The sequence below is a fragment of the Lytechinus variegatus genome, chromosome 15 (genome assembly GCF_018143015.1).
Source record: "Lytechinus variegatus isolate NC3 chromosome 15, Lvar_3.0, whole genome shotgun sequence".
In the NCBI taxonomy this organism is placed as follows: Eukaryota; Metazoa; Echinodermata; class Echinoidea; order Temnopleuroida; family Toxopneustidae; genus Lytechinus; species Lytechinus variegatus.
In genome coordinates, this window is record NC_054754.1 from 27,765,867 (window position 1) to 27,792,959 (window position 27,093).

The 27,093-nt window shown below is 36.8% G+C and overlaps 1 protein-coding gene across 2 annotated transcripts in view; it reads right to left on the minus strand.

The window, feature by feature from the left end:
* LOC121428617 (G-protein-signaling modulator 2-like) overlaps positions 1–25,585 on the minus strand; it is a 66,739-nt gene extending 41,154 nt beyond the window's left edge. The window contains exons 1-4 of one of the 2 annotated variants that reach the window (XM_041625379.1): positions 25,092–25,585; positions 17,107–17,435; positions 15,555–15,690; positions 9,535–9,677 (exon numbers count right to left, since the gene is read on the minus strand). In XM_041625379.1, coding sequence (XP_041481313.1) covers positions 9,535–9,677; positions 15,555–15,690; positions 17,107–17,333 — 506 coding nt within the window. In that variant the 5' untranslated portion in view covers positions 17,334–17,435; positions 25,092–25,585. The remainder of the gene's footprint in view (positions 1–9,534; positions 9,678–15,554; positions 15,691–17,106; positions 17,436–25,091) is intronic. The other variant, XM_041625378.1, reaches the window with a different exon arrangement.
* Between the last annotated feature and the right edge of the window lie 1,508 nt (positions 25,586–27,093).

Sequence of the window (27,093 nt, forward strand, 5' to 3'; positions counted from 1 at the left end):
AAATTATGCATATGAAGCATGCCAATCATTTTTAACAAAAAACATATTTTGCATTAAAAAATATCATATTTTGTCACTTTTGATCCTCGAGCCCGTCTATGACCCATTCATCTATGAAACATATGGGAGACCTATTTACATGTAACCCATTTATCTTTCTGTCATATATCGAGAAGGGCTATACCCATTCTGTCTAATATTCACTTAATAGAATAACTCCACTTGGTCTAGATTAGATGAACTGCAGGGGGATAACATTCCTAGTATCCCATTGCAATTCGCTCTTTTTTCATCAACTCATCAGCCAACTCGTTTTACATAGAACTGTACAGGACATAGTTGAAAGCTTTTCTCTCACAACCAGAAATGCTAGTCAAAATTGAGAAGTAAAATTATTCCACCAACTGTTCACGAACCTCATGAAAAAAAATGCAACACTGACAAGATGAAGTGGAAATTACGCCATTTGGGCATGAGACTATACAATGACACCGACAGTTGGGACCATAATTCTGATAGAAGACCAATTCCATTTAGCCCATATGGCATAAGACTATCTGAGAGGGAGACCAACTGCTTGGAGACCATGTGAATACTCTATGGAAATCCATCAATGTCATAATTTTTTCTAAAAAATATGTGCAAAATGTCCTTTGTAATCTATGGAGAACACGCTGAACTGTCAAGAAATCAATGAATTTATGGATACACATTTCATATCTAGAAAAAGTTTCAAGCAAACATGCATAGTATATGTCGACTTTGCTGGCTTTCCATAGTTGCGATTGATCTGATCAATCTTAACTCTTTGTAAGACAGGCCCCAGATTTCCTTTCATGTTGATTAAGTTCCTAAGGAAGGATCAGCATTCATTTGTAAAGTCGCTCGTAGGTTAACAAAGGGCAAGTACCGGTTTTCTATTTTTAGGGCACATTTCTATTTCACTGCCCAAGTGAGAAAAAATATATAAAAGAGCAAGAAAAATATTGAAGGTCAACGAGCAGGACATTGAGGCAAATCAAACATGCCGGGGAGCATTACATGATAGGTTTTGACAGTGATTTTCAAAGAATGATTTGCTCTGAGCCAATTAGGTGAAATGATTGTAGTAGCTTATAACAACGGTCAGCTTCATGAAATGCCCCCATGGACTTTAGATCATCTGTAGATATGAACATGTTACATGTAGTTTGTCCTCAAAGTTACAAGAGCAGCCACTATGAGTTTCCACCTGCCAGTGCTAGAATGAGCTTGATAACTAATTTTGAAGGTTTCAGCAGGTTTAAGAAAGAAGCCATATAAAGCACATGTAAGGCTGGCCTGCTGGTTTAAGTGCAGGCTAGTTGCTTCATATCTGCAGTAGCAGTGGCCTAGCTGGCCCTATGCGTATTACACCTGCATTTTAGCACAAGGAATTGCCCAGACCCGTATTGTAACATAATCTATTACGTTGTGCAATGGTATATAATTTTTGACAGTACATGTTGCATATTTTTGACAGTACAAACAGAAAGTTGCATATTCAGCCTCCTATTTGCGTGCGTACATGCACAAAAAACTAAGTAGGCATTGTACAATATCATTACTGTACATATACCACACATGAAATGTGCTGTATTGAGAAAGTGATTTTCATGCTCAAACAAACTAAAATCCGGCATTACAACGGCAATTCAATCAATGAATTCTTAATGGAAAACATAGTATGCAGGAAACCTTATTTCTTTGTTATTCTGAATGATATCCCTTACTGAAAATTTGTTGCTATTTGATTGGTCGAGAGCCCTTCATGTGACTAATCATGATTTCACAAGAAAAATTAAATTCATCGGAGATCAAAATAGTTTGTGATGTCAGAGTAGAATTTTTTTTCTACTTTGTGTCCAACTGAAAACCACACAATCACTTGGGCACAGTGCATGACGGAATGCCTCCACCGGGCAAGTCTTGTGATGCAACGGCGCAGACGCTTTATCAAGGGTCCGTCCGCTGAGTGCAGTGCAATCAACACAGGTAAAAATGCAATGCTACATGTAGCTGTATCACAAACTCTCCGATTAAAAAATGTCAATGTGAAATCGCATCTTGCTTGTTTATAATGAATCTGTATGCTGAAAATACAATTAATGATGGCCATCATTTGATCATCGAATGATCCGGGCTGCTTGATTTTAGTTCAGCAGGGTTAGTTTACAACCTTCACAACTGAAAGTGGAATTATTAGAAGATCGATCTCACTAGTACAGCCGCCACTCAGTGCAACACCAACCACCCTGAGTGATGCTTGGGAGCCGACGGTAGCAGCGCGCAGTTTATTCAGGAACCAGCTAGCTTAGAATGATAAGACAATTTTGCTTGAATTAGAGCAAAGCTGATCTAGATTTTGTCCAGATCATGGAGATACATGAAGGCCAATTAGGACTAGATTACCAATATTTTTGTTCAAACTTTAATAATTATGGAAGGGATATAAAACAAATAACCAGGCGCTTCTTTCGAAAGTGTAGTGGAAATATTTTATTCTCGGTTGGTCCGGCAACATTACTATTTTCCCTCTAGCACGACTTCGGGAAAAAAGTAATTGCCAAACCAACCTCGGATAAAAACATTTCCACTATACTTTCTCAAACCCAGTATACTTGTATATTGTAGCAATCCTAGAGTTGATGTCATACATTGTATATTATGCAGGCGAATGTCCATTCATCCACAAATGTATCATTGGGGAGTAGCAGCAGAAACTGACAACATAATTGTATTAGGTTTCACTGATTGCCAAGTGTGCACATTAGCGGGCAGCCGGGCTCGGCTGACGTCAAAAGGAGAATCTTGATTGAATGTCCTAACATGTATATTCTACATGTACCTTTATAAATCATACCTCGCCTTACAAATGGTTTGAAGATAGGTATACACTGGATGCTTCATCATATGTTAATCAGAAAGAAATATGATCAATATTTGCTTGTAAATTTTTCTACATGTCTTTTCATATGCTTATAGTTGATTGTACGATGTCTCTTACCTTTAAGGGTCTACATGTAAGATACATATCAAATGTAGGATAGTAAAAGCTAACTTGGGGGGGTAGGGGGTATTGTTATAGGGGTCAGAATACATTTGTGTAACTGGAATAGGGGTTACAGTGCTCTTCAATGACACAAATCACTTTTTTTTTTCTAGAAGCAGACTTTTCAAAGGACTTCAATAAAAGGGAGGGGCAATCTGTGAACTATTCCTTCTGCATCCAACCCCAAATCTCCTCTGTTCTACATGAAGGTGCACATCAGAGGAAAATTACCTACATAGTGGCTCATGGCAATATCATCCCTCCCCTCCCCCCCCAAAAAAAAAAAAAATAAGAAAATGCTCATTTTCTGGTTTATTTCAAACTCTACACACACAACATGTCAGAAACTTTCTTAATTGATCTCATTTTCTCTAGCTTTCATTCAAATTTTAACGAGGGTGGAGTTACCAGTTATTATGAAAGAGAAGCAGGAATACTGTTTTAACACATACATGTACATGTAATTTAGAGTTTTCCAATGATCCATTGGCAAATGGCAACTGTACTTGAAAAGAATCTGTTATTGATGCATGTACATGCAAGCATATTTTCCATTGTTAGTGGGTAATCTGATTTCTTCCTTTATTAATTTTCATAAATGCTGAAACCATATGTAGTATTTGCAATAACTTAGCCACAGAAAAAAAGTAGCTCCATTCTTTCTAAGTCTTAATAATTAATATCTATGTGTTTCAGGCCCGGGAAAATCGGTGCAATTTCGCTCCCGAAATGCTAAAAAGTGCCCTGGAAAATCCCCAATCATTGCAGTGTTAAAGCTTGTAATCAAATGTTGCAGTCTGTTGAGGATGTAGGTTTTGAAAAGTGATATAAAAATTCAAAAAAATTTGCCTGATCTGTATAGAGTGAGATGATGGCGTTCACCTACGCACAGCATGCTCATCGTTTGGTGGCAAAGAAATTGTCAGAATAAAAGAGAAAGAGTGAATTGCTTTTATACATGTAGAACTTGTTTGTGAAAATCAAAGGCTTGACAATCTGGGTCTCTTTGACCATAAATATGCTACACAGCCATTATAAAAGCAACATGTAGACTAGTATGGTTGGAATGACACTGACAGTAAACACATATTGTTTGTTTTTACAATTTTCATTTGACTTCTCTTCCTCCATGAGCCACTACAATTATTTATCATCTCATTTTGGACTCCTTTGATTGGAGGTTTGGGACTAGGCTCTTAAACCACTCAATCACATACAAAAAAATAAATGTACATAAAGCACAAGAACATCGAACCTCAAAGAAATAATTCATTTGGTGTGCTCGCACTTACCTCAATGAGATAGAGTTACTTCAGTTAACATGAGCCAGAAAAAGCGTTTGCACACCCATAACAAATTAGAAAAAATAATTTCTGCACATTTCAAGCTTTAGTTTCACACTAGAGACCCTCCCTGCAAGCTTGGGGGAAATTCCTTTTTTAATAAATTTATCATGTATTTTCAATTATTTTATAGTAACCTCTTGTTATCTTATTTTGGGTTATAAATTTGCTTATATTATACATACATACCAGCAAAATATACCTGGTAATTCATGTGATTGGTCAGGTGTGAAAGCACCCAATACCACATGTAGGATTCATTACAAATTCTTTTCCATTTCATTTTCCTTGTACATGTTTATTATTGCAGTTCTAGCAAGCAAAACAAAAATTATATGATCAAATCTGCAAAAAAAACCCATTAATTACAAGCTTTATTGGATGTCAAACCTCCTCCTTTCTCACAACTTACATGAACAATTCAATTACACCCTACTGTCAGTAAGCCAGAGAAATGATTACCAGTCAAACGTATGCAGCCGCATGTGCTGGAAGGATCAAGTTTATTTTCTAGGCCAGTAGAACCATACTCATATTTCAAACAAATAGATATGAATCCGAAGATGAATAGATAGCGGTTTCCTCAAAACAGGTCTGTTTACACACTAGCAAAAATATTGAGAAATTTATATTGTTGAGTTTTTCTTTTAAAAAAAAGTTAGCACAGCATTTTGAAATTCATCATTCAATTTTAGGGGTGTGTTCTCATGGTAAACTTGTTGATGTTCTTGATGTACATGTATTTGCATACACATATATGCAAAGTGAATCATGACCAGAATCAAGAATCATTTATAAAATCTACTATGTACATCTACAATGTACAAATTACTTTAATGCAAGAGTGAGCATTTTATAGCTAAATATATATGTTGCAAAAATCAGTGAAATTTCTACAAACCATTCAACAATTCACACATTCTTACTTTTTTTTTGTTCTAGATGTATATAAAATATACTCATAAGTACATGTATGTATGTCCCCAAGACAAAAGTTTTTGTCACATGAGATGGATCTTAATAGATATCTGAAGCATTAACTTACAAGTTCATACATGTATAAATTCAGTAAAAATGAACATGGGTTTTCATAGCAACACTTGAATCGCTCATTCTATCCATTCTGGAATATTTAAGAGTGAAGACAATATGGAGATTGGAAATGATTTTCAAAATGCCCTTCAGGGGAGCATTGTCAGCTCTGAGATCTTTCCTTGATTCTGATTGGCTGAAATGAACTGTTACTATGGTAATTGTTGGATAAAACAGGATTTGTCGGATAAAATCCCTTCATGAAACGCTCCCCAATTCATTTCTTGAATAGAAATTGAATTTAAAATCATGTACCTACAGTGTGCATTAATGTACATTTTATCAAAATGTAATACTCAAGCATTCAATATTTTTAAAACAGACTTTCCGTAGGTACATCGTACATATCACTGATAGCCAAATAATAACCACCACTTTTGACAACTACAGTGTTTAAGATTTACAGATGCTTGGAAACATCATAAGTAATTGACATTATTCATGAGATCGACCTAAATCTGCATTTTGAGTAAGGCCCCTTGACGCATGCACATCCAGGCTTTTAACATAGTTTTACAAATTAACTTCACATGTACACTGTACCCACTCATCAAAAACACGGTCCACGCTACCGGTACTCCGACACGCCGACATGTACGTCGCGCTCTGCACGGAGATACAATCAAGGCACAGCTGAGTGGTCTGGTAGGACGCCGCATGGAGACCGTGTTTACACAGGCTCAGAAATGGCATTTCAAATGTGTGCAATTCACATGTTAAGTGGCAAAACCAGTGCTCGGTACACATTGCCGTAACGTTAGATCGCATAACTTGAGCGGACACCCTGGCTCTGTGCTGGATGTATTCGCCCTCACAGATGCAAACCAGAGCAGAGGATGGGGGCAACGAAGCAGAGAACTTTCCCCATACACAGTGGTAACATTGGATGACCAGTAAGGAGGTCTACTGAATTTTTCATGAGAAATTACGAATGGAGAGTATATTTTATAGAAATGTGAGAAATAGTGATTGCATTATTTATCCTTAATATAGATGACAAATTGTGACCAGGGTTTATGCATCAATATAATCATAGCAATGAACATAAAATTAAAGTACTCTCAGATACAAGTAGCCATATTTTCTTAAAGTATGAAATTGAAACTAAATATACAATGCCTTTCGAAATGAAATAGGCTTTAACGTTTTAAAGGGATGGACCGGGCTGAAAACATTTTTATCTTAATACATAGAGTAGATTTTACTGAGCAAAATGCCGAAAATTTCATCAAAATCAGATAATAAATAATAAATTTATTTAAGTTTAAAGTTTAGCAATATTTTGTGAAAACAGTTGTCATGAATATTTATTAGGTGGGCTGATGATGTCATATCCCCACTTTCCGTTTTCTTATGTATTACATAAAATCATGTTTTTTCATTATTTAATACTTGTGTGAATAATATGTCTCCCTTATAATGAAATAAGTTGCAGCAATAAATATCTAATGCACTAAATCAGTTGTCAATCCAATTTGTCTAGTTCTAAGAGGAAAAAATTAGAATGAACCTAATTTCATATAATAAAATTTATACAAAAGAACAAGTGGAGATGGGACATCACCAGCTCACCTAATGAATATTCATGAGCACTGTTTCACAAAATATTGCTAAAATTTAAAATTCAATAACTTTGTTATTTGTTATCCGATTTTGATGAAAATTTCGGCATTTTCCTTAGTGAATTCTACTCTATTTAAGCTATACTTTGTAAAATACTTTCAGCCCGGACCATCCCTTTAATGAATATTTGATTGAAATATACATTTCAGTCTATTTTTTCACTTATAAATTCCCAATAGCGAGCTTTACCAGCATAAAAAAGGTAGTGCATGAACCATAAGTCTCGCCTAAAATATGTGATATGACCTTTTGTCCCCTAGCTCACCTTTGACCACATAACACATGTGGTACATATAAGAGCAAGAGCAAAAACTTCAAAAAAATGATAAACATGACCTCCGATCATTTGACATCTTGTTGACCCCTAGATTACCTTTGACCCCATCATCCTCATGAACACACATGGTAATACCCAGGAATGATTTGAACAAGTGTGATCAAGACTGAGGCAGAAATAAAGAAATTAGAGCAAGTTGAACCAAAAAAAATTTGTAACAGACTACAGACCAACGGACTAGACCGACAAAAAAGAAAAGTGAGCACTACATGTAGGTCTCAACTAAACTTCCTTCAGGCGAGAAAAAAAATGAGAAAAGTATCTTCAATAATAATTCTCAGGGTGTAAAGGGTATATTTCCATAATGAAGACAAATCTTGATGCTCATGTACAAGTAGGCTTTGTTTTACCCATAAATATAGATATCAGTTTAATACCAAAGTTAACCAATTCAATCCCTCAAGAAAAATGCATTTCCTGCAATCCTATACACTGTAACTGCAAGCATGTACAAAGTATCCGTGTACATTCCTTTTCTGCAACTATAGAAATACTGTATTGAGTTTGCCAATACATATGTACATTATATTCCTTTTCCTTCAACAGTAAAGTACAAATGTTGATGCATACAATTTGCCTCAAATAACAAAAGAAACACAATATTGATATTCCAGGACAGACAACACATGATGTGCTGCTCTATGTCGTTACACAAGAATTTGTCACATCATTAACACATTTCAAAAGCTGGAAAACAGAACTATGGCATTTAACAATCGATCCATCATCGATACCTCGAATGGTTTTGTAACATTGTGGAAGTTCTGATTCACTGGCGGATACAGGGGGAGCACAGCATCCCCATGCCCCCCCCCCCACTTGAGAGGCATACATGTAATTAAAATTTGTATGTACATTGTAAAATGCTGTTAAAACATTAGTGTACCCCCTTTTTAAAGGGAAGACCTTCTTTTTTTTTACTTTTCAAATATTTTCGTGGACGAAATACCCTTCATTTGTGGTTAAAACCCTTTTTTTTGCTTGCAAAAAATTTTCCCCAGCAACCCAGCAAAAAGTGCCCCCCCCCCTTCCAAAAACCTGGATCTGCCCATGTTCTGATTGATTGCTCTGTTCACGTTTTATGGTTGTGGCATGTATATCAAAACAATACTTAGGCCTATCTACAGATATAAATGCTTCAAAGTGATGGGACTAATACATGTACTACCATGTATGTATTGTAATTTTATTATAGGATTTAGGGAAAAAACTTATTATAGGATTTAGGGAAAAAACTCTCCCAATTTTGGTTACCATATTTGCAGTTATATGTATGATAAAATTAGAACAATATCCCAAACACAAAGAGCCTACAATTATTGCATTTTTCTAGAAGTACATGACTTTCTAGATTCAACAATTTACTCAAACTCTTCATGGATGTACTACATGCTAAACTGTATAGTTTATGCCAATAGGTAGTTTTGCTTGCGACGTAATGTACAGAGACTTTAAGAACAAAGTAGATTGTCTGTAAAACGACAAGGAACAGTTAGGTCTTTGCCAAAAATTGATAAAACAGTACATAGACCATCCCTTAAGTTTCAGAGCAGATGAAATTGCAAAGACATCTGCCACTTGTCTAGAATCAAGGACTAAACTCCTGTTTTGATCTTACAAGTTTCGACAAAGACTTTTTTGTTCTTTGTCACGATGGGCATTAAGACAATACATTCCCTCTGTTCTTGAATCCTCTGTATGTTGCTGAGTGAAAAAAAATCCCTAAATGATGGTTTGAGAAATAATAATAATAATAATGATATAGGATATTTATATTGCGCACATATCCACCTTGTAAGGTGCTCAAGGCGCTTCTATATTACCCGGCTAAGCTAGGCGTTCATAGCGCACACAGCTTCTTAAGGAATTACTTCCTACCGGTACCCATAATACCTCACCTGGGTCGAGTGCAGCACATCTTGGATCAGTTTCTTGCTGAAGGAAATTACGCCATGTCTGGGATTCGAACCCACGACCCTCTGTTTCAAAGTCCGAAGACTAATTCACTGGGCCACAGCGCTTCAAAGGAAGAGCATCCATGCTGACAAGATAATTCTGTCAATACTTACTCATAAAACTGTATAGCCTGCTTGAGACAGTCTGTAACTTCTTGTGGGAAGTCTCCCGGGTCTTGATGCCCGCTCCGCCCAGCATGCTTTCCTTTAGCATGGTACACATTGCCGAGGTTGTACAGCGCCCTGCCTTCTCCTACCTGCGCATACACCACAGAACAACAACAAAATTTAACTTTAATATTGTCTGGAGCACTAGAGGGGGGAAAAAAACCAAATCACACAGGGGCTGGGGGCAATTTAGCCCCCAAAATGCTTTTTTAAAAGCCTTGTAAACTAAAGAGCCCTGGAAATCCCCATCTAAAGCTTAACATGTTTTATGTACGGTACATGTATCATCTTAGTGAATTTAAACTTTGACAATTTGTCATACAAAATGTACAATGATATTTCCTATATAATAATTGGCAAGAGAACAATGAAGGTCAGTGATGGAGTCATGATTGTTTGTTATATGAATGTATTGAACGATAAATGTAAATATGTTCTTTTAAATACTATGGGTAAAACAGGGTAAATACAAAGAATATAATGTCAGATAAAATTAATGTTTGTGCGAGGTATGCTCCAGATTGCACAATTTCAAGGGGAAAATAAATGCTACCATGGATGGGGAAATCCCCCACACTGTTGCAGGGATGGTACATGTACCTCCTATGAAATTGACATTTCCTTCCTTAAAAAATATAAACAAGATCCCTGTGTATACAGATCATGTGCAGTACATAAACATCAACCAACTTTCACAGATTGTCTTGTTGAATTTAAATGGCTTAATCTATCAAGTCAACATGTTTGGTATTTGAATAATTCAGATTTCGACAATAAACTATAAAGCCAAAGCAGTTGATTGAAAACAGATTATGATGCATGAAGCACCCAATAGTTATAATACAACCCTCTCAGAATTATTCAGTACAGGGGGGAAGAAATTGCCAAGGCAACCACATTTCTCTGATCACTCTTGAAATAAATGGTAAAGATACGATTACTTAACATGTAAAACATGTTTTGATTATAAAACAGTTTTTGTAAGATTTCATTCTGGTATGAGTGCTTTAATGGTGACCACTTGAGGATTTATTGAGATATGCAGACATTATCCATGCATTTAAAGAAACACTTCTGCATATCATCAAAATGTATTCAGTTTTACAAAGGTAAACAAAGCAAATTACAAATATGCACAGATGGCACATTAAATTCACTTTCTTGCAAAATAAAATACATCAGTAGATGAATGAATACATGAAAATGCAAGCTACATGTACATTGTACAAACCCTTCTTCAAAGACTTTTGATGAGGATTGTGAATTAGAAAAAAAGATACAGATGGACTAGTGAAACACAAACAATAACTTCAAATTCAGCATGCAAATAATAGAAATTTACAAGTGATATTCTCTTTTTATTGTAAAATGGCTCTGGCTCTGGAAACTTGAAAAAAAAATGATGCAATGAAAATTGAAAAATTATTCTCATGACTTTTTGACCACTTTTACATGTAGACAAATGGATTCAATTAAAAAAAATGTATTTTCCCCTTAACGGAAAAAAACACAGGGGCAGCAGAAATGACTATAGTCACCCCCAAAATCATAATAATAATAATAGGCATTTATATAGCGCCATCTATCTAGAAATATTCTATTCTGAGGCACATTGTTTATTATCGTTATTACCCCAGCGTTAGCTCAAGCTGAATTTCAGCACTCAGTGCATTCAAGGAATTGATTCTGCCAGGTACCCATTCACCTCACCTGGGTTAAGTGCAGCACAATGTGGATAAATTTCTTGCTGTTAAAAGGGAATTACGCCATGGCTGGGAATTGAACCAAAGGCCCTCTGTTTCAAAGTCAGAAGACTATTAAATCAACTGGGCCACAAGTAAACACTCAACACATCATGCGTTCGGGGCAGCATAAAATCTAAAAGTTGCCCACAAAATAATTGCCGAGCAATAACTGGTTAGGCAGCGCTGCACTGCTAACTCAGCAGCCACAAGTCGGCTGGAATGCACGAGGTCCCTCCGTAATTTTGATCGTAAAATTTTTCTTTTTTATTGCATTTTGAAGATACCATATTCAATCTGCAAGAAAATAAGATCGTAAACTCTGAACAAAATCATATATTTTTTTTCATTTCACCATATTTTTCGGCAACCTCAGTTCTTAAATCTGAACTTAGCCTTCGGGTGCTCTAGAAATATGCCACAGATCCTGCAATTTGAAGGCCAAAATTAGGATTTTCAGTGGGGATTTTTGGTGAGTACTAGTCAGTGCCTGAGTATACATGTACCGTATTGGCGCTTATGCAATTTCACACCGCCTGTGTTACGGTGATGATTGACTCTGAGCTGTGCTGCGTTCAGTGGCTGCGCTGCACTGGCTTAGGCTTAGCTCAGCTTGTAAAATAAGTTGACATGTTGACATTAGCTGTCAGACTGCAATGCATTCAATATTTCATAAAATGATTTTCAAGTGACTTTTAATCAAATAAGAAAATAAAATTTATTGAAACGATTCCTCGAAGTACAAATTCTGTTCAAATTTGGTAAACTTCATCCTATTCACTTTGATGGACAAAATTGTAAAATTGAATACACGAGATACACACAATAAAAAATAAACATTAGATCTCTATTAAATGAACAATAACAAAAAATAGATTATCATTTAACAATACTAATGAAGAAAAAATAAATAGCGAATAAATAAACAAAGTTAAACATTGTAAACAAGCAGGATGGGCTAATCGTCCTGGGTCTCACAATATACTGTACAACGTATTTGCGAGAAGTGAACCCCCGAAATTAAAGAGTAGCCCCCAAAAGGTAGAAAAGGAGCCCTTAAAATTTTACAAAAAATGAAAATGGAGCCCCCCCCAAAAAAAAACAAGTGGAATGCCTCTGGCCGTCTCACCTGCATCACGCGGTTCAATATAGCAGCAGTGCTCACTTTGAATACTACTCTAACTCGCACAAGATGTTCAGTGATACATGGTTACTCTTATTTCCCTTTTTTATGAACTAGACCAATAAACTTACAGAGATATGATGGTTATTCAACAAAAAACCCCAACATGGACAAAGTTCATTGACCTTACATGACCTTTGACCTTGATCATGTGACCTGAAACTCGAACAGGATGTTCAGTGATACTTGATTACTCTTATGTACAAGTTTCATGAATCAGATCCATAAACTTTCAAAGTTATGATGGTACATGTAATTCAACAGATACACCCAATTCGGCCAAAGTTCATTGACCTTTGACCTTGGTCATGTGACCTGAAACGCGCACAGGATGTTCAGTGATACTTGATTACTCTAATGTCCAAGTTTAATGAACTAGACCAATAAACTTTCAAAGTTATGATGGTAATTCAACAGATACCCCCGATTCGGCCAAAGTTCATTGACCCAAAATGACCTTTGACCTTAATCATGAGACCTGAAACTTACACAAAATTTTCAGTGATGCTTGATTACTATTATGTCCAAGTTTCATGAATCAGATCCATAAACTTTCAAAGTTATGATGGGAATTCAACAGATATCCCCGATTCGGCCAAAGTTCATTGACCCTAAATGACCTTTGACCTTGGTCATGTGACGTGAAACTCATGTAGGATGTTCAGTGATACTTGATTAACCTTATGTCCAAGTTTCATGAACTAGGTCCATATATTTTCTAAGTTATGATGACATTTCAAAAACTTAACCTCAGGTTAAGATTTCGATGTTGATTCCTCCAACATGGTCTAAGTTCATTGACCCTAAATGACCTTTGACCTTGGTCATGTGACATGAAACTCTAATAGGATGTTCAGTAATACTTGATTAACCTTATGGCCAAGTTTTATTAACTAAGTCCATATACTTTCTAAGTTATGACATCATTTCAAAAACTTAACCTCAGGTTAAGATTTGATGTTGACGCCGCCGCCGTCGCCGTCGGAAAAGCGGCGCCTATAGTCTCACTTTGCTTCGCAGGTGAGACAAAAAATCAATTTTTCCCCAGTGTAATACAGTCATGAATAATTTTGTTTGAAGGCTGGAACAGCTTAGTAATGAGGTCTTGGTTTTTACATTTCAGCAAAATAGAACAAAATACACATATCATTGTGAATCATAGTGAATATTCTCACCAAAATATACTGGTAAACAAGTTTTGTATCCTGATATTAACACTCCTTGAATAAGATAAAAATTGTCTGGGACAGAGTTTTGCATGCATTCATACAAAAAGTACATGTACATAAGACAAACAAATACAATTTGATTTATATGATCTTTGTAACCAAGGTATATTGAATTGCCAAAACAATTAAATGAGTACGATGACTTTTAAAGGACAAGTCCACCCCAACAAAAAGTTAATTTGAATAAAAAAAGAAAAATCCAAGAAGTGTAACACTGAAAATTTCATCAAAATTGGATATGAAATAAGACAGTTATGACATTTTTAAATTTCGCTTAATTTCACAAAACATGTACATGCACATCCTGGTCTGCAAGCAAATGAGGGAAATGATGACATCACTCACTCACTTTTTCTTTTGTATTTCATTATCTGAAATATGAAATATTCTCATTTTCTCATCATTGTCATGTGAAGCAAAGATTTATTCTTACTTGAACATATGGAATTACCATTGTTTGAACACTTTATGGTTTGGTCAAGTTATTCCTTATTGTTATACATATATGTAAGAATTGAAATATTCTATTCGAACAATAAAAAAAGAGAAATAGTGAGTGAGGGACATCATCAACCCTCTCATTCGCACATCACTAAATTGTGCAAAACTGTTTTGTGAAAAATAAGCGAAACTTTGAAATGTCATAACTTTGTTATTTTACTTCCGATTTTGATGAAATTTTCATTGTTATTCTTGATTTTTCTCTATTGATCCAAATCCACATTTTTCTGGGGTGGACTTAATTGGCCTTTAAGCTGAGTGCACAAGATACAGAGAACATGCACAGCATGTATTGCATTTCAGAATCTAATGCTATATAAATCACAGTAAAGACATTTTGAGCTTGGATTACCGTAACTGTATCTGCTGACGGTGATATGGATTCTTACAAAATTTGTTGGCAAACATGTCAAATCCACTCTTGGCTTACAACACAAAGTGGTATTAAAGTCATGATAATAAATAGTCCCAAAGAGTAACGAAGTGATGACGTCACAAAAACTTTTTTTGCATTTCAGCATATTTCATACCAATAATATATTGACTTCAATGGGGCAAATAGTGTATTCATGAGGTCATACATTGTATCTCAGGCTCCCATGGACTGATTCGCACCAAAATTTGGTAGTGGAGGTATTTCATCATGCTCTACCAAATTATGGAATAAAAATGCTGAAATGCAAGATTGGAAAATTGATGATGTCACACTTCAGTACTCTATTATGACTTTAATTTGTTAGTGCATTGTGACAGCCTTAACTGGGTAAGGCACATGATCATGGTCACCAGACATGGTGGCTCAGTGGTAGACTACCCCCATCATGAATAGAAGGTTGTAGGTTCAATCCCCGGTCAAGTCATACCAAAGAAAACAAAATAGGACCTTTACCTTCTTCTCAGGCACTGAACATATAGAAATGGAGAAAGGTATTAAAAAATAATTATGTGATACAGGGCCCGCTAGGAGAATATTTTATACGAGCAGAAGTGGCTTCCCTGGGTAAAGTTGCCGGTGTTTGGCCTTGGTTGGTAGAGCATCCACCCTGCAACCGGGAGGTCTGGTGTTCAAGCCCTGGCAGCATCATACCAAAATACATTAAAAGATGAGAGTTGCTGCTGCCCTGTTTTGCATTTGAGCAATTTAAGACAGCTGGGCCCAGGGTCGATTGGGCAAATGAATTTGGGGGGATTTCCATTTCTGATTTTCGATTTTGAGCAATAAATTATGATTATAAATAAGAATTATCATATAATTATTACATTACTATGAAACTATAAGGTAAATCTCTAATACATGTACATCATCCTTACCTTTTCCGAGAGTTCTCTTGATATATCTAAATGTCTTTGACAACAGCAGATGGCTTCATCAAACTTTCCGAGGACTTTTAGTGTATTACCAATGTTACCACTGGCTTTGGCTTCTCCAAGTCTGTCCCCAATAGAGCTACAAAGAAAAGAAACAAAAGGTTAGTCCTGGGGGGTGTTTCAATGTTTCATCAATATTTTCGTCTGACAAGTGGTCAGATCTGACAACTTTCCTTGATTCTGATTGGTTGAGAAGCAGTTACTATAGTAACTGTCGGATAAAACATGACTTGTAGGATACAATGTCCGACAGGTTTCATGAAACGCTCCCCTGGTATTTCATATTATCAAAATTATGCAATATTGCAAAAACCTTGAATATTTGATAATGGTATTGTGATATTGATATATCGCCTTAACACGATATAACCCCAATTCTGTCAATTATGAAAAGTAGGGAAAGTGATTTTCCGCGATCGCGGAAAATGGACGGAATTCACGGAAACAGCCTTTTGAAACGGAAAGTGGCTATTCAAATGGAAAATCAAGGAAAACATATTTTTCCTCAAAATACACAAAAAAACACCATGAATTACTCCAAATTTTCAACAAAATACGAATATTAACTAACCACAATACACAATCTCCCTTCGCTACAATCATGACAATCCACACATCGTGAATGCACTCGACTGTAGACTACCTCGCCTCTGCTTCCCGGCCGGCTGCATCGAAAACATTCACATGCGCACATCGTTTGATTATAACCAAGGTAGAAGGCAGCAATACGGCCATGTGTTGCTGCCCTCTACGTTCGGTGATGTCGTGTGGCGGTATTGTACTCTTGGTTGCTTAATTTTCATAATTCATATTCAATGAAATGCCCATCTATTCCTTAAATTATTTTGATTTATTTGGAAATTATCAATAATAATATATAGTAGATTCCCTTCTTTCTTCATTCTAAAAGATCAGTTTAAGTTCATGTCATATTTCATGGAGGTACATGTAAATATACATGTACAATAAGAAAATTTAACAACATTGGCAAAATTATTTTTTTCCCTACAAGATCAGCCATTTGTCAAAATGAAAAGAAAACGTTTTCACTTTTTAACAGTCGTTTGAACAACAGGAAAACGTTTTTACTCAGCCCTAATTGCAGCACCACTCAGCAGCAATGACCGATTGCTTCTTTACGATGTGTAATGGGACCCAACGGCCTATCGTTCACTTTCCATTCATCATAAAACTGTGGTCAATAGCCTTATTCTTGAAAATCAGTGTATTTTTATTGAGCAATTCTTACCATTGGTTTAAAGTTATACATGTACTGTAAACTTTAAGTTTGGCAAATTGTAAAGAGTCTGCACTGCTTGTTTTAGCAGGACCACTGCTATAAAGGTGCTATGCTTGCTTCCTGCATTCTTGTTACATGTATATCGTCTATGACGAAATTCAAGGATTTTCAACAAAAAGCTTCCTGCTGGATCCCTGAGGAAAGATGCAGCTTTGAGCTTTGACAAGGTGCCTTGACAAGCCATGATCTACTTACGTCGCCAGGGTCAGGTCGTGCTTGTGATAGGTCAGGGCCTTGCCATAGTCTTCAAGGAAGAAGTACGCGTTGCCTAGCTGGCTGTAGATGGCACTTAGTGTCTTAAGGTCATCTGTTCCGACCTCCACGGCAGCCTCCAGGTAGCGGACTCCTTCTCGGCAGTTCCCCGCCTTGCATAACCTCTCGCCTTCTAGGGCCAGCTCCATGCAGGAGGCCTCACTTTGCATCTTGGATTTGTGCTCTTGATGGAATCCTCCAGAGGAACTTCTCAAGAAAGTGGTTTCCCTTTCACTCCCAAGGGGTAGCAGAAGATGGATGTGTTATAGGTGCTGCAAGAAATAGAATGATTTGAAAGACTCTATTGTCTTTTTTCATCTCAGAAAGAATATGTATTATCTTCTCATCATGATGCAAAAAACATACATCAATGGATTCAAACATTTAAGGGGGGTCTTGATGTGACTAGTCAGTGATTTTCATTGACAAATTTCCCCTCATCCAATCAGAATGAGGGGTTTTCAATAGCCTACATGTATATACATGTAGCAGATCTAATTCAAACAGTAGTCACTGACAAGGCAATTGATTAAAAGCACTCAAAAGATTTAAAGACAGTAATTCTTTAATAGAAAATATTAAACAAAAGTATATGTACAAACAGATATATTTGTACACATAAATAAATGAAATAAGAGAGGAAGCCCAAGGAAAGAAGTGAACAGTTGTCTAGTTGACTTGACTTTTGAGGAAAACAGAATATCAATACATGTACATGTATATATTGGCTAGAATTACACACTCAATGACTTTATAGGCCTATATTTAGACTTTAATAGGCAAGGGACAAATCTGTTTCTGTATGCACTTGGAGAAATGTTTATTTGAATTGGAGTGTCAAATAAGCTGACGTACAGTATGTAGTGTTAGAGATATCTGTCACAAATGGTTATCCATAGTTAAAGTTAAACCAAAACTTAAGACTAGGGTTTAGACCAGAGTACCTTTCAGATTACGGGCCATAAATACATGTGGTCTATTTTTCTCTCACTTTTGTAATATTCCTATGTTCAACAATATCAGGGTTGACTTATATCCACATGACAAATTTGTCCGTACATGCTGACTGTAAGGGCAAAAAATTTTCGAGGTACAGGAAGATTCTGTACATTGACAGACATTACAACAGACATATAATGCATTGATATCTTGGATAAAACCACAATATCTTGGATATAACCAAGAGTACCAGTAAATCATACATCTGTACTGTATTACATGCTTGCAAGGGCAAAGGTTCTTTCGAGTAACATTGGGTATACCAGATGTCTTCAAAATTGTCTACTTTCCATAGATCTATTGGCTTTTTAGTATGGCCATAGAGTACTGTGATAGCCTGGTTACGCACAATCAGCGGGGCGATGTAAAAATGTGTTCAATGTTTCTAACATGCTACGCATTAACCTACATACTTTACAATGACAGCCCTTGTTTTAGCCTAGATACGAAACAAGGTTAATTGCCATGGGTTGGGTGCTCACCTATCCTGCTTTGCTTTAATGCATTTAAAATTCCTATAAATTTACCAACAGTGATTTCTAAGGTGATCTAAACATTTTGCCTACCAGTTCTGATCAGGATACTCATTGCATTCATGAAGATTAGCATGTACTGTCTGTTTATAAGTATTGTCAACTATTAAAGTACTTCCTGGTTATTGTTGTAATTTGTAACAATTATCTCATTATACTGTTCCATTGTAATTGATTGTGGATTGCATTAGAGCTATCTTTTGCATATTATTATTGTTGTTGTTGTTTAGATTTTAATGGTACTCTCATTCAAAAGAGAATTGAACAAGCATGACATTACAATGGTATGCTGAGCAAACCCTTCCCTGAAGTTTAGAGGTCTGAATGCACAGCCAATATGACTTGTGTGTTGAAGACCAAAATTGAAGTCCATGTACATGTATGTGCTAGTCTTTTGTGAAGACACACTTGACTGAAGTTCTTAATCAGGGTCTGTGCCTGCAGACTAGTATGGAATGACATAGGATTTATAGTGATCAAATGTAGGGTCTAGAGGACTCTCAGATGATCTTGTGCAGTGCTTATAGGCAAATACTTGATTTAACATTCTGAAATAAACTTGTTGTATTTAATAGTAGAATAAGAACTTTCCTTGTATCTTGAGATAAATTTGTGTAAAAAAAATCAATTTGTGCAGAAAAATGGGACCAAAATCAATGTAGGAAAAGGTGGTAATCCTGCATAATAGCTCAATATTAATGAAACCTTTCTGTTTCTTTCACCTAAAATTAATAATTTTTCACCAAAACAAAAAATTCACTTAATAATAAGTTGATTTCAAATGACCTTTGACCTTGATCATGTAATCTGAACTCATGCAACATGATCAGAGGTCCTTGATTACCCTTTATGTCCAAGTTTCATTTAATAGATCCAATTACTTTCAAAGTTATGAATAACATTTCAAAAACTTAACCATGGTTAAGATTTCAATGTTGATACCCCAAACATGGTCAAAGTTCACTGAACCCTTAATGACCTTTGACCTTAATCATAAGACTTGAAACTACATTAATGCAAGATGAGACAGAAATAATCATAAATGTTATTTATCATTATATATAGGCCTATTTATCATGATTTTATAATAAATTCAATAAGGCAAACTGTTAGCTCCACCTGCATTATTTTGTTAGCCTAACATTAGATCTCAAATTTCTAGACATGCTCTACGGGCATAACAATAGAGAATTTTAGAGATGTTAAGGTTCAGGTCACCTTGCCAGTCTTTTGTAAATTGCTCATAACTAATGATACTTATGAATAGATTTATAAAGCTATTCATAAGTAAAATCACTCTTAACTTATGAATTAGCTACTTATTATAAAGCTAGCAATATGATATGTTATCTTGTCTTTCCGTAAATGCCCACAATCATTATAGTTATAATGGCAATTGAACGTCAACTTCAAAATTTAATTGACTGGAGTCCTGGGATTTTAGCCAGGACCAGCAGGTGCAATAATAGGTGAACACCCTACGAATAGTGTATTGGTTTTAATGTGCATAGGATTAGGAATCTGACTCTCCTACAGGACCAACATTTGGTACATCATCTCTGATGGACAGAGTGTTTTCAACTGCATTCACACCTACATTAATGCACACCTACATTAATGACTAATGAGGCTTTACACACAACACTAGATTTTATAGAGTCAAAACTCCAGACTCTACGCTACAGCATGCAAGTATTGGCATGAGCGGAACTTGAGCCCCTCACGCTGAGATCTAATGAACAATTGTATCTGAAACAGGTGCTCTGACCAACTGATCGGTGATCTACTGTATACTACCTCACCTATTTTACAAATGACTGACTTGTGTGAGTAGACCTACAGCTACTGGTGTGACCCTATCGTTATGAAACACCCATTTCACTTGGTCTTGGACCTCGATGATACCTCCAATTAAGCCCTTTGCCTTGATGTCTTGTTGTTGCTCTTCACATTTTCATTTATTTTATGAATTTGCTGATTTTCTACTCTCTCAATTCTCAATTTCTTCACTGACTTTTCATACAACTTGAACAGAAAGTTCCTCATATCGTCACCATGTTTATAAATGATCAGGAATATGACATATTTGAGGAAAACCAAGTATGGTACTTGAGGTCCCCTATTTAAAGTCTGTGCATACGTGTATCTGCACGATTCTAGCAAAAGAAGATCGACCACAGACTTTATCGAAATATATGGAAAGTTATTCATTAAGAAATCTGACTCAAAAAGGTGAAAAAAAAGTGATTTTCAGGCATTTCTGGTGACAGGAATAAAAAACAGCCTTTTTCATAACAATTCCCTTATCGTGTGTAAAGTGAATGGGTGCGCAGACGTGGGGCAACATTGTCTTGTTCAATCTGAAAATGACTGGCCGAGGTTTTTTCCAAGTCTATTTCTCTCAAATTTTTTTGAGATTTTTGGCACACATCATAAGATTCAAGGAACATTATCAACTGAAAATTTTCTGGAAATTAAAGAAGAATCATGTTAATAAGCTGAGATGGCAATTTAGTAGACCATCGACGATTCTTTTGTTGTGAGCTTGTTATTCATGAAGAGACTGCAACCGTAAATTTAACTGTAATACATGTAGTTCTTTCATCATCTGTGCAACACTGCACTGTCAGTCGTAATCACCCTTTACAAATCTAGCTGCACGCCGCTGCACCATTTCGCGCTCGCAGAAAACAGACGGAATTCACAGAATTGGCCTTTTAAAATGGAAAGTTGCTTTTCAAACGAAAAATCACAGTAAACATATTTTTTTCTAAAAATGGACAAAACTGTTTAAACTCCCAAATCCGCAACAAAGTATGAATATCAACTTGAAAAATCATGATTTCACTTCGCGACAACAATCATGACAATCCACACATCACTGTACCCGAGCCCCTCCATCGCTCGATTGGATCGAAATTAGTTTATACTCGTGACACAGAATCCTGACATCGAGGCACTGGACCCTCAAAAAAGGAAAAGTTCTGTCTCGTTTGTTCTCCTTCTATCGAAATTGAAAACAAAATGGCTGATCGATACCAAAACAGACGCGACGTAGACGTCTAACTTTTCGTTTTTTTGAGGGTCTTGTTTGTGCCTCGATATCAGGATTCTGTGTCACGATAGACCTTCATCCATATAATTGAGATACATGTAAGTGCATAATCAATTTTTTCCCCTTTTAGTTGGAGTGCTATTCCGACCCCATTCTACCCCATTTTGGAGAGTATATGTTTGACTAGTAATTAGTACACGGGCGAGTCCTGGGCTACACAATTACAAGCCGGCTGTGTAACTTTACAAAAATACAAGGAGAAATTTTTTTTAAATAAAAAATGTGTAAAAAGCTCCTCGAAACAGATAAGAATAAGATGGCTGCCAGCTGTCTAACGTGAGACCTAAGTTTTAAGATTAGATTACAGTCCTACTCTTTTTTATTACATAGTCTAGACTAGACAGCTGGCAGCCGTCTGTTTCGAGGGGTTTTTAAACATTTTTTTAAATTTTTTTAATTTCTCCTACATGTAGTACACAAATGGCTCGCAATCATGCAGCCACCATTAGGGGACTTACAATGCAAAATCCCCCCGTCAGGGCTCTTCAATTTTTGTCATTAATGAATCAAACTTTTGAAAATTAACATGACCGAAATGCAAATTAATATTCCCTCTTGGCATTTACTGTCAAAAAACAGGGAAAATCAAGTTAAAAGGAACAAAAACATAGACTTACCTCGGCTGTCGCGCAACTTCAATTCCCTGTTTTATCCAAACTTAATACATAAACATATGGCCATTGAGTCCCCTGTACAAAACACGCTAGAAATTCGGCCTCTGTATTTGGCCCAGGGGGGGGGCACTAAGTATATAATGCATAGTGGGTATGTGCCACAGAGGGGACCCCCATTTTTACACTCAAATTTCCGTTCCAAGGCATAGCATTTTTGTCATATTGAGAAAAAGAACAAAGAAAGCCGCTCCAAAGCATAACATTTTCTTCTTATCGAGAAAAAGAAGATATCCGCTCCTAAGGCAAGCTTCGCATATTTTTCGTAACGCCGTTCCGATCGCATTGATCTGCTACAATGAGCTGCAATTTCGATGAAAAGGGGCCGCAGAGCGCTGTCCGACTATCGCCTCTGCGCGAGCGCACCCAGCGGAGGCCGCACTACATGTAGCTGCATCATGCACGCATGATCGTTCCATAGGGATCATGCATACGCATCGTACTCACAAGTTGGCGATCCGTTCCAAGGACCCCCTTTTTCACAAACATTTGTAGTTCCGATAAGCCCGTTCCGACGACCCTCCTTTTTAGAATAAGCCCGCTCCAAGACCAAGGCCCCCGTTTTTTGTCTTGCCTGCGGCAAACCCCCACCACTTTTTGGGGTCGAGTGCCCCCCCCCCCAGGATATTTGGACTTTTTTATGAGTGAAGCCAACAACAGAGTTCAGTTGAACAACCAACAGGAAAGAGTTCCATATACACCCCCCACCAAAAATAACAAAAGATTGTCGAGACTTCCGGTTTGGTCACTTCAGCTTTTTCTATCAGTTTTTTACTGTTGCTTTACCTTAGTTGGGACTCGAACACACCTCGTTTTATCTGCAATCAATACCTTTCCCGCTATGCTAGCGAAAAGCGCTGATACCGGAAGGGGTATTTTAACGATTTTACCTTAGTTGGGACTCGAACACACCTCGTTTTATCTGCAGTCAATACCTTTCCCGCTATTTTTACGATTTTACCTTTGTTGGGACTCGAACACACCTCGTTTTATCTGCAGTCAATACCTTTCCCGCGATGCTAGCGAAAAGCGCTGATACCGGAAGGGGTATTTTAACGATTTTCAGCCGATAGTTTGACTAGTCTTGACTCACAGACCCTTGTCTTGTCTTGGGTTAAGTCGGCATATGAAGACTTGCTGTACTCCGCCAACTTTATTGATGTGTGAGATCACCAAGTAAGCAGGTCAATTGCTAGGTTTTTGAGTGAGTTTGGATTTGAAAGAGTCCAATGAAGTTATCAATGTTGTGTCAATGTTTAACTCATTCCTTTACTGACTACATAAACCAATGTCTCACTGTGGACAATTACACACACTTCATGTAGATCCTGCTCGTAATTTGACGGAATAAAGCCATATTTTGGTATATATTTCCACCACTTGTTCACTGCAACCATCCTGCCTGTGGGGAATCTACAGGTAGGACTATGGTATGCCAATGCTGTACATAGCACACACTTTAAAAAATCATTAAAATATCACTTTTGTGACCAAAATTACTAATTTCCATACAGTTACAATTAATATTTCACTAGTAACTTGGGAATAATTTTTGTATTCACCAGAGCGCTCAAAAACTTGAATATGGGGCATATTTTTGTGTATGCCCTCTATTGGTGGAAAGTAATATGGCAAGAAAATTTTCATTTTTTAATCTCTATTTTTAATTCAGAAATGAAAACTGTCAGAGTAAGAATATCAAGCATTTGTCCCTCAGGCCATACAAAAAGAGAAAATAAGCCAAACATTGCCACACTTATTTTGCCACACATGGAGATGTAACACAGGGAGTGCCGGACCTAGAAGTGGTCCGGCACCCAGGAGCTTACCGTGTATTTACCCATACTCACGGGACAAGGGTAGATTATGGTCAAAATATCTAGCAAGATAAATTGAGAAAACAGAAATCATGCACTTACAACGATTATATGGATGAAGGTCTAACCAGTGGTAGAATCCTGGCATCGTTGGAGATGCACAGACTGGAACCTCAAAAAAATAATAAGTCCTCTCCTTTACCCCAGTCTCGATTGGCCATTTTGTTTGTCACAACAAAAACGGCAAATCGAGACTGGGGAGGAGAGAAATTTTCATTTTTTGAGGTTTCAGTCTGTGCCTCGACGTCAGGATTCTACCACTCGTTAGACCTTCATCCATATGATCGTGGTAAGTGCATAATTTATGTTTTCACAATTTACCTTGCTAGATATTTTGACCAGGCATAATCTACCCTTGTCCCGTGAGTATGGGTAAATACACGGTGAGCTCCTGGGTGAAGCGGGCCGGCGCTCCCTTCTTCTTCTTCTGGAAACAGTACAGTCCACCGTATGGTGTATAGTCGTACTGGTTATTGTCCCTGGGTTAATAGATGTAACTGAGAACAAGGTTATATCATAACCCTGTTCATTAAATGAGTGATTTCCACTTCCCCATATGTTCTATAATATGGCTAGATATATTATTCTGAACCTTCTCCATGTTCAATTTTAGTGTGGGTGCGTATGGAACTCTTACCAACCAACAGAGACCGAAGCTTGGCAATGTTTGTTTGGTCTAACAATACATCTAGACTGGAGTAAACAAATCTTTTTTTCAATAAAAAAATCTTACTTGAATGAAGAAGCTTTCCATTCTGACTGACAGTGTAAATGATGGCCGGCTCTTTCCTTGTGACTATCTGTATTGTACTTGCCTAAACTAAGGCTTTAGTTTTTGGAAATGACACTGAGTTCCAAATCCAATTTAGTCAGCGATCTAGCGAGTCAGTCGAGGATGGTCTCGGGACTCGTCGGAGATAAACGGAAACTCTGAATCTGATCTTGAAACTGTCGAAGATTCACAGACTTCAGCACAGAACAATGTCTGATTCAACTTAAGTTACAGCTTCAGAATTCAGGCTTTTATTTTCCCAGGACCCAGGCGCTGCACTGCACTTTGACTGCACTGCCACTGGTCGATCTCAAGCTCGGATCGGACTGATCACGGATGGGGCAGTAACGGCGGCACGGTCAATGAAAAAGCCGTTGTGAATTTGTCCGCCCATAGAGCAAAACGCTATCCGATTAACTGCTTGTACATCCGAAATTAGAGTCTGTACCGTCATAACCACTTGATGGCGCTATAATATCACGAACAACAGAGCAATATAGGGCACACATGAGTAATACAGACCCCCATTCACTCACGTGTTATATCCATAGAGATGTATAGATTATCTAGAGTGCGGGGTCCCCATTGGCGCGCGTACTTAACGTCTGTGATCGCGTGGAGCGGGGTCGGCCATTGCTCGATAGGTCTAGATTAGCAAAAGTACCCGGATGTACACATAGCTCGTATGTTGTAACGCTGAAAAAGGAATGCCGTCTCCGGCCTTTTTTCTTGAAGAAAAGAATCCAACCTCATTACAATCGAAAATATTAATGACAAATTGCATCTCAATTAACTATCAGTGTGATTACATGTGGATTAGGCTGTGAATTTGGTATTTATACCTGACTTCTCTGGATGAAATTCTCTATTATGATTTTTGCGTTTGCTCTGTTTATAGGCCTATATGCCTATTTCCCGGGGCCTATTTTAGATAATGATAGATGGAAATGTGTATTTATATCAGGTAAAAATGAAAATATACAAAGTACATTAATGGAAAGATTGAAAATTAATTCAAAAGACATTAGCCCATCTTCTGTGAATTTCCCGACCTTGAACTGCATCGTCCTTTTCAGTCACATTTCCTCCATTCACGTTCTTTGATTCCATGTTCTCTTGACCAATTTGTTTAAATTCGATTTGATTTTGTAATGTCCGCGTAGGCCTACCTGTATGTACCTTGCTTCAATTTTCTTTGAAATATATCATTTTTTAATGTACACTGATTTATATAACTTAGCGGTTTTGATCTTTGATTACTGGACGCAGGGCATTTCATTATTGTTCTTGGTAAGCATGAGTGTTTGAAACTTGTGCTAAGGTGGGACGTGTAGGCCTACGTGATGAATTTTCCCATAGGAACTAATTCCAAAACCTGTCGGCCTATATGACACTGAAACACTGGGGTGTTCCCCAAGGTAGCCTCCTGGGCCCTCTTTTATTTATTATCTATATAAATGACATCCAGAACTCCTCTGAAATATTATCTTATGTCCTTTTTGCAGATGATTCAAATGTACTCTACTCTCATCCTAACCCCAATATTTTAATTAATGTACTGAACACTGAACTGGATAAATTGGTACAATGGATTAAGGCTAACAAATTGTCAATAAATGTTCAAAAAACGAAATGCATGCTTTTTAGCAATTCTTTAGAACAATTGCCATTTAATATCAAATTAGACAATGTAGACATTGAAGTTGTTACTACAACTAAATTTTTAGGCCTTATAATAGACAACAAATTATCTTGGAAATCGCATATTGACTCTATATGTCGCACAATTTCACGCAATATTGGTGTTATCAACAAAGTTAAGTTTTTTCTTCCAACTTCCTCCCTAAAAATGCTTTATTCAACATTAATTTTACCATATCTAAATTATGGAGCAATTGTTTGGGGAAACACACACTCAACCTACCTAGATAGAATATTGCTTTTACAAAAGAAGGCATTGCGT